The sequence below is a fragment of the Microtus ochrogaster genome, unplaced genomic scaffold (genome assembly GCF_000317375.1).
Source record: "Microtus ochrogaster isolate Prairie Vole_2 unplaced genomic scaffold, MicOch1.0 UNK25, whole genome shotgun sequence".
NCBI lineage: Eukaryota > Metazoa > Chordata > Mammalia > Rodentia > Cricetidae > Microtus > Microtus ochrogaster.
The window spans coordinates 1595602-1604717 of record NW_004949123.1 but is presented as its reverse complement, the minus strand read 5'-3'; the positions used below and the strand labels follow the sequence as shown (position 1 = coordinate 1604717).

Here is a 9116-nt window from a genome sequence, read left to right as displayed (position 1 = left end):
CCAAGGTCACATAAATAGCATGTGAGGGTTAGGGACAAGACTGGAAGCCCTCAGTCTCCTTCCTCAGACAATCTGACACCCCCATTTCTCAGGGTGCGAGAGGGAGAGAGGCTCTCTGATTTGCCCAGCCTTATTTACTGGCTCTTTGGGACCAGATTCTTGTACGTACCCCTCTCTTGGGTTTTTCATACCCCTTCCGGAAGAAGGTCCTGTGGTCCTGTTCCGTGAAGGGCTCAGAAATCCTGCACAATGTGACTCTGTGTGGTCATGAAACTGTGGTAGAAGGAGGACAGAAGTTGGACATTGATCTGGAGGGACCAGGGGGCCTGACTATAGATCAGTGGAGCCACATGTCCTAAGACCCAGGAAGCCCGGGTCCTTCAGCTGGGCCTAGAAATCCGGTAGTTGTTAGTGTATTTGCTGTTCTGGAGCTCCTAGTTTACCTCTCCTGAACTGCCCAAGTGGTACCCAAGATGTATCGAAGGTGTGCTTTTTGGAGGCATCCAAGTAAGATGACAACTTCTGGGATCTGGGGGAGTCTTTGTAAGTGTTGAACAAAGTCTTTTTAGTTCTGTCTGCGCCCCCCCCCCCCCCGCCCCACGAAGGCCTTCAGAAGATTTTGAAAGCGCACTACTAGCTCTAGAGTGGGACGTGATTGTCATTCCCTGTGTGGCTTCTGATTGCTCATTCCTCTTTAAGCTGTGGTAGGGATCCAGGACTGGCCGAGAGCATGTCTGATGAACTGGGAAGAAAAATGCTACCAGCGGCGGGAATCTTAGAGCAACTATCTGTGCAGAAGAGGGCGCTGGGTGGGACCCACCTCCTTCGGCGCGTTGGGCGTCGCCGCTTTAAGACGGCGGCGGCGCGAGCAGGTCTATGGTAATGAGCCGCCGCCACCGCCGCTCTGCAGAGCTTGCCCGCCCGCCGGGGAGGCGAGGGAACGCGGGTCTGGGCCCGGGACCGCGGCGACCGGCAGTAGCCGCCGCGAGGACGCGGGTAGAGAGAGGGTGACGCAGGGCGGTCGTTGGCAGCCAGGCCCGGGCCGGAGCGTGCGGCTCTGCAGGCGCAGGTGGGCGATCTCGCGCGGGCAGAGGGGACACCCTAGGTCTCGGGAACCGGGGACCCGGCAGAGCCAGGGGTCCTCGCGGCCAGCGGGAGCAGGTGGAGAGCGCTCCAGAACGCAGGTGGAGGCGCAGCGTGAGCCCGCAGTGGTCGCGGTGACTCGGGAGCCGGGCGGGCTTCGAGAGTAGGGTAGCCCGGCGCATCGTGGGGCACAGCGCGCGGCGCCGCCGAGCCATCTAGGTGCAGGCCCTGCGGGACGCACAGGTGGACTCCGGGGACCGGCGCCCTGGCCCGGGCATGAGGCGCGGCGGGGCCGGCAGGAGCCGGAGGAAGAGCCGCCGCGGCTGTTGACCCGGCTGGCCGGGAACGGGGAGAGATGCGGAGCCGGGCTGCCAGCGCCCCCCTCCCAACGCCGCTGCTGCCGCTGCTACTGCTGCTGTTGCTGCTGCTACCGCCGTCGCCACTACTGGGAGATCAAGTGGGGCCCTGTCGTTCTCTGGGGTCCGGGGGACGCGGCTCCTCTGGGGCCTGCGCCCCCGTGGGCTGGCTCTGCCCAGCCTCCGCTTCGAACCTCTGGCTTTACACCAGCCGCTGCAGAGATTCGGGTATTGAGCTTACCGGCCACCTGGTGCCCCACCACGATGGCCTGAGGGTCTGGTGTCCAGAATCAGGGGCCCATATCCCTCTTCCGCCATCCCCTGAAGGCTGCCCCTGGAGCTGTCGTCTCCTGGGTATTGGAGGACACCTTTCTCCACAAGGCAAGCTGACCCTGCCTCAAGAGCACCCTTGCTTAAAGGCCCCACAGCTCAGATGCCAGTCTTGCAAGCTGGCACAGGCCCCAGGGCTGAGGGCTGCGGAAGGATCACCAGAGGAATCTATTGGTGGGCGCAGGAAAAGGAATGTGAATACAGCCCCCCAGTTCCAGCCTCCCAGCTACCAGGCCACAGTGCCTGAGAACCAGCCAGCTGGCACCTCTGTTGCGTCCTTAAGAGCCATTGATCCAGATGAGGGTGAGGCAGGCCGACTTGAGTACACCATGGATGCCCTCTTCGATAGCCGCTCCAATCATTTCTTCTCCTTGGACCCAATCACGGGTACTGTCACCACAGCTGAGGAGCTGGATCGTGAGACCAAGAGCACCCACGTCTTCAGGGTCACTGCCCAGGATCATGGGATGCCCCGACGGAGTGCCTTGGCCACACTTACCATCTTAGTTACTGACACCAATGATCATGACCCTGTTTTTGAGCAACAAGAATACAAGGAGAGTCTCAGGGAGAACCTGGAGGTTGGCTACGAGGTGCTTACCGTCAGGGCCACCGATGGGGATGCCCCTCCTAACGCCAACATTCTGTACCGCCTGCTCGAGGGGGCTGGAGGCAGCCCCTCGGAAGTCTTTGAGATCGATCCCCGCTCTGGGGTGATCCGAACCCGTGGCCCCGTGGATCGGGAAGAGGTGGAATCCTACAAATTGACGGTGGAAGCGAGTGACCAGGGTCGGGACCCAGGCCCGCGGAGTTCCACGGCGGCTGTTTTCCTGTCTGTGGAAGATGACAACGACAACGCACCCCAGTTTAGCGAGAAGCGTTATGTGGTTCAGGTGCGGGAGGATGTGACCCCGGGAGCCCCGGTTCTCCGAGTAACAGCCTCGGATAGAGACAAGGGCAGCAATGCCCTGGTGCACTATAGCATCATGAGTGGCAACGCTCGGGGACAGTTCTACCTGGATGCCCAGACGGGGGCTCTGGATGTGGTCAGCCCCCTTGACTATGAGACAACCAAAGAATACACACTACGGATTCGGGCTCAGGATGGTGGCCGGCCTCCGCTTTCCAACGTCTCTGGTCTAGTAACAGTGCAAGTCCTGGATATCAACGATAATGCCCCCATCTTTGTCAGCACCCCATTCCAGGCCACCGTCCTAGAGAGTGTCCCTTTAGGCTACCTAGTTCTGCACGTCCAGGCGATTGATGCTGATGCTGGTGACAATGCCCGCCTGGAGTATAGCCTGGCTGGAGTTGGGCACGACTTCCCCTTCACCATTAACAACGGTACAGGCTGGATCTCGGTGGCTGCGGAGTTGGACCGGGAAGAGGTTGATTTCTACAGCTTTGGCGTGGAAGCCCGAGACCACGGCATCCCAGCGCTCACCGCCTCAGCCAGCGTCAGCGTCACCATCCTGGACGTCAACGACAACAACCCAACTTTTACCCAACCAGAGTACACGGTCCGGCTCAACGAGGATGCAGCCGTGGGCACCAGTGTGGTGACGGTGTCAGCCGTGGACCGTGACGCCCACAGTGTCATCACTTACCAGATCACCAGTGGCAATACCCGAAACCGCTTCTCCATCACCAGCCAAAGCGGAGGGGGGCTGGTTTCCCTTGCCCTACCGCTGGACTACAAACTTGAGCGGCAGTACGTGCTGGCAGTGACCGCCTCTGATGGTACGAGGCAGGACACAGCTCAGATCGTGGTGAATGTCACCGATGCCAACACCCACCGTCCCGTCTTCCAGAGCTCCCACTATACAGTAAATGTTAATGAGGACCGACCAGCAGGCACCACAGTGGTACTGATCAGTGCTACGGACGAGGACACCGGGGAAAATGCACGAATCACCTACTTTATGGAGGACAGCATTCCCCAGTTCCGAATTGATGCAGACACCGGGGCCGTCACCACCCAGGCCGAGCTGGACTATGAGGACCAGGTGTCTTATACCCTGGCCATCACTGCTCGGGACAACGGCATCCCTCAGAAGTCTGACACCACCTACCTGGAGATCCTGGTGAATGATGTAAATGATAATGCCCCCCAGTTCCTGCGGGATTCCTACCAGGGCAGTGTCTATGAGGACGTGCCCCCCTTTACCAGTGTCCTGCAGATCTCGGCCACTGACCGTGACTCCGGTCTCAACGGCAGGGTCTTCTACACCTTTCAGGGAGGGGATGATGGAGATGGGGACTTTATTGTTGAGTCGACATCGGGCATTGTGCGGACGCTGCGGAGGCTGGATCGCGAGAACGTGGCCCAGTACGTTTTACGAGCATATGCAGTGGACAAGGGGATGCCACCAGCCCGCACACCCATGGAAGTGACGGTCACTGTGTTGGATGTGAATGACAATCCCCCTGTCTTTGAGCAGGATGAGTTTGATGTGTTTGTGGAAGAGAACAGTCCCATTGGGCTGGCTGTGGCCAGGGTCACCGCCACTGACCCAGACGAAGGGACCAATGCACAGATCATGTACCAGATCGTGGAGGGCAACATCCCTGAGGTCTTCCAGCTGGACATCTTCTCGGGGGAGCTGACTGCCCTGGTGGATTTGGACTATGAGGACCGGCCTGAATATATTCTGGTCATCCAAGCTACATCCGCTCCCTTGGTAAGCAGGGCTACCGTCCATGTCCGCCTCCTTGACCGCAATGACAACCCACCAGTGCTGGGCAACTTTGAGATTCTTTTCAACAACTATGTCACAAACCGCTCAAGCAGCTTCCCTGGGGGTGCCATAGGCCGCGTGCCTGCCCATGACCCCGATATCTCAGACAGCCTGACATACAGCTTCGAGCGAGGAAATGAACTTAGCCTGGTCCTACTCAATGCGACCACAGGAGAGCTGAGACTGAGCCGGGCACTGGACAACAACCGGCCCCTGGAAGCCATCATGAGCGTGCTGGTGTCAGGTAAGGAAGATGCCTGGTGGTGTTGGGGTGGGACTAGTCCTGGGGAGAGGCCTGGGCAGCCACTGGAGGTGGAGTAGCATCCAAGGAGGAGCTGGTGACCCCACGCTGCCAGGTGGGGTAGCCCAGAACTGAGAGATCAGGAACCAGCCTGAGAAGAAACCCCAGGAATCTTGGCGGCTGGCACAGGCCCCGCCTGCTGCCCCAGGCTGGGCTGGGCTGCTTTGGTTGGCTGCCCCCGGCCTACCAGACTGTGACGTGGTGGGGAAGTGCAGTGAGACTGCCCTGACTGTGGATGCCAAGAATTGTGAAAAAAGGGCGCGTGGAAGACTAACCGAGCTGGGGGAGGGGGGAGCCCTTGGCTGGGAGAGGGGAGGCCACTTGGCCCCTCAGCACCCCTGCCACCCTCATTAGGATGGCCCTGTGATCTCACACAGCCTTTGGCAGGTCAGAGGGCTCCAGGGACACAGGGTTCCACCAAGGGGTCAGGGCCCTGCTCTCCTCTCTCCCGCCTCTCAGGAGAGCTGCAGAATCGGCTGACACGGACTTTGTCTAGAGCGTTCTTTCCCCTCCAGGCAGAAAGAGCCTGGCTCGGCTGCCCCTTCAGAGCTCCAGGCAGGAAGTAGAGCTCATTGTCTTCCAAACAGACCTCACTGTCCTGAGTTCTTGGTTGGGGGAGGGGTCGCAATGAAGTCAGGGCAGATGGACCTTCTGGGCCCCTCAATTCCCCGTGTGTTGTTCTTGGGGCTGCTAGGCCTTCCTTGCTGTCATGATGGCCTAGGCTCAGGAAAACAGACCCAGGGATCAGAGTGCACCAGGACTCCTGAGCGTTGAGGGCAGAGACTCCAGGGTCCTGATTTGGTGGGGGGGAAGAACAGAATTCTAGGGGCGTGGGAGCCTGGCCGGAACCCAGACTGGGCATTCCTGTTGCTTAGCCAAGCGCTTAGCCTGCAGACACCTCAGACAGCAGGGGTTGGGAAGGAAAGCAGGCCTGGGGGACAGCATTCTATTCTCTCTGTCAGTTCTGGGGTGAGAAGCAAGGTGGGCGTGAGGCAGACTCAGTAGCCAAGCACCTTCCTGAGTCTGGGAGTTGGGACTTGGGAAGGAGGTGAAGGAAGAAGAGATTTTCCCACAGGTAAACCCAGGCATCCCACTCCAGGAAGCTTTCACACATCAGGGAAGGGAAGATGGCCCCAGCCCCCTTCCTGCTCACACTTCTTTTGGGACAGATACTTCTCAGGGAGAATGAGCTCTTGAAGGCTGTGGATTTGGCTTTGAGCCTCCTGAAGCCTCAGTTCCCCTCCAGGAGGAGGAAGGCTCCTATGGACCACCCTCATCTGTGCCTGGCCCTAGAGGCAGAAGAAGGGGCCTGTGCCTCCTGCCCTCCATCCAGAGCCTTCTGTAAAGAATCTGGCTAGACTTCTAGGGCCAGTGTGGAGGCCAGCCCCTAGCCTTTGTTACCCTAGCAAGGCACACAGCCTCAATCCACAGCCCTCTGGGCTAGAGGGAAAGGCTGGAGCAGCACCTAGTACCACTGTGGCCACTGTGGCTGGCCTTTTTACCCTTACCTCCCTCCCCCATCAGCCCTGACCCTTGGAGGCAGTCACCAAGGCAACCCCAAAGTTCAGGAGGCTGGGTGAGGGGAACTGACGCCCACTGCCCCTTTGTCTTCCTTCTCTGGTTCTTTGTCTCCTCCTTCCTCCCACCCTGCCCATGGGGACCCTCCTGCACTGCCTGTCTGTCACCTTCTCCCCGCTCCTGTTTCTCTTTCCTTCTCCCCCTTTTCCTCCACTGCTGGCTCTCTTCCTGGGCCTTTGTTTTCCCCTGTTGGTCTCTGTGTTTAGATTTATCTTCCCTTCTTCCCTATGGCTGTAGCTGCCCTAGCCTGGGCTCCATGGCTCCCTGCAGCCCAAATGGTCCAGGCGGCTGCCTTCTTCAGACACACAGGAGATCCTGCCCAAGGCTTGCTCACCTCCCAGACAGCAGAGCCTCTGCCAGGAGAGGGAAGTCTGGGAGTCTGCTTCTGGCATCCTCCTGGGTACAGCTGGCTGAAGCCGAGATCCAGGTGGTATTTCCTGGGTCAGAGCCTACCCCAGCTCTTCTGTCTAAAACAACTCAGGCAGTGCACTGTTTGCTGCTATCCCCAACCTGCAACTGAGTGGATATCCAGGGCAGGACAGGGAAGAGGGACAAAGAGGAGGGAGAAAGAGCAATGGGTTGGTTGCTGGGGTGGGGACAATAGCAGAGGGGCAGGTGGCCACAGATGGTGGACCAGATGGGAAGTAACAGAAACAGGCTGAGAGAGGGGCACAGACAGGGCCTGGGCTGGTGGAGGAGACAGGCAGGAGCGTTGGTTCCCAGGGCCAGGGGATGGCAAAGCTTCTCTTGCTCTGTGTAGAGTCCTGTGTTGCTTTCTGTCCAGAGGGAACTTCCCATTAGCAAACACCGGGCTTGACATCAGCTCCTGCTCAGACCTGGGCCCAAGTGCAGGCTTCTGAGTGGCGGAGGCAAAGGAATCCGATCATCATGGGGACCTATGGGCAGGCCAGGGGGCTTTGAGGACTGTGGGCTGTTGTCTTGGTACCCTGGGCAAAGCGGGAGGGCAGAGGTGAGCAGCAGTCAAGGCAGCAGGCTGGTTAGTGAGAGCAAACAGATCACAGCAATGAGGCTGGAGAGCAGGGAGGCAGGGGGCCCAGGGCATGGCTGAGATGGGTGTCTGTCTTCAGTAAACACCTGGGCTCAACTAAGTGCCCAAGGACAGCCACCTGAAGTAAGTGTGACATATACAAAACAGAGTTCCATAGGTCTTTCCTACTTCAGCCTCAGCAACACTGGCTCCAGCTCTTTCCAACTTGGGTGCAAATTTTGCATCTGATTGGAGTGTCTTTCTTTCTTTCTTTCTTTCTTTCTTTCTTTCTTTCTTTCTTTCCTTCCTTCCTTCCTTCCTTCCTTTTTCTTTCTTGCTTTTTCTTCTTTCTTTCTTTCTTTCTTTCTTTTTTTCTTTCTTTCTTTCTTCCTTTCTTTTTTTTTTTTTCAAGACAGGGTTCTCTGTGTAACCCTGGCTATCCTGGAACTCGCTCTGTAGATCCTGCTGGCCTCGAACTCAGAGATCTGCCTGCCCCTGCCTCGGAGAGCTGGGATTAGGCGTGCGCCACCACTACCAGCTTTTTGCTGTGTTTTCAAGAGCCCAAGGGGCTCTCATCAGCATCTTAGTCTTTATGAACACTCACTGTGTGGAAGGCACTGTATTACATGGGACTTGCGCCTGTAGCCCTTCCAACCCATTTCCCTTTCTCTGCAGCCCAGCTTCATTTTTAATCTAAACAAAGTCCATTCCCGAGTGTGTGCACATTCAGGTGTGTATGACACTTCTGAGCACAGGGTGTGTGGGCGGAGTGAGACATCCCTGTATGTGTTAGTGAGTGAGTGTGCTGCCTGGGGGTATGGCAGGCAGACCTTTGGGTACAACTTGGTGAGCCAGGTCGGTGATGAGTAACTAGGAGGCCCTAGTGCCAGAGGAGAGACCAGCCCAGTGGTGAAAGTGGACTCAGGGTGGAAGCTGCCCAGGCTCTTCTACTCAGATTCCCCACCCCCCACTTACTTTCTCCAGCTTGGAGTCGTGGGTGGTGCTACCACTGGCTAAGGTGGCTCAGCTGGATTTCCTGGGGTGGGGTCCCCCAGATTACCCAGAGTTGGGCGGAAAGAAGGCTTTGTGTGAAGGGTGTTGCCATGGGGATAGCAGGCTTGCATGGAAGCAGTCAGTCATGGAGCCGAGTGCAAGGGGGACCTGATGGCCCACTGACCCAATTCATCTTCCGCTCCCAGCCTGCGACAGCATGATGAGAGGCAGGGTTATAGAGGGATTGAGACATGCAGAGTAAGAGGAGGGGGTCTCTCGTGGTACCCTGGGCCCTCTAGGAAAGTGAGCAAGGGCCAAAACAGAGTTTTGGGGCAGAACCCAGGGACTGGTCCCAGGGGACAGGGCTTATACTGAGCAGGGTGAAAGGCATAAACACTGGAAGGCAGTTCATGCATCACGCCAAAGAGTGTCGAGAAAACAGGCAAAGAACAGGTTAGAAAAATCTCATTTCCTTACGCACACATGGGGTGACCCCTTAAGGAGTGACTGGCTCATAAGCAGCACGTCTCACTGGCCACTTTTATGCCACCTGGAAAAAAGGTTTCTTGGGTACCTTATAGGGTATGGGCTGGATTTTAACCTGTTTGCACCCTCTATCCTGGGTTCCCTCCTCCTGGTGATCCCTCCTGCTGGTGCTCCCTCCGCCTGGTGCTCCCTCCTCCTGATGCTCCCTCTTCTCAGTGCTCCTTCCTCCTGGTTCTCCCTCTTCTCAGTGCTCCTTCCTCCTG

The 9116-nt window shown here is 57.7% G+C and overlaps 1 protein-coding gene across 2 annotated transcripts in view; it reads left to right on the top strand.

Annotated features, from left to right (window-relative positions):
• Nucleotides 1-889: 889 nt before the first annotated feature.
• Celsr2 (cadherin EGF LAG seven-pass G-type receptor 2) overlaps nt 890-9116 on the top strand; it is a 27938-nt gene continuing 19711 nt past the window's right edge. Inside the window, exon 1 of one of the 2 annotated variants that reach the window (XM_026789662.1) lies at nt 890-4751. In XM_026789662.1, the coding sequence (XP_026645463.1) occupies nt 1439-4751 (3313 nt within the window). In that variant the 5' untranslated portion in view covers nt 890-1438. The remainder of the gene's footprint in view (nt 4752-9116) is intronic. The other variant, XM_005367890.3, reaches the window with a different exon arrangement.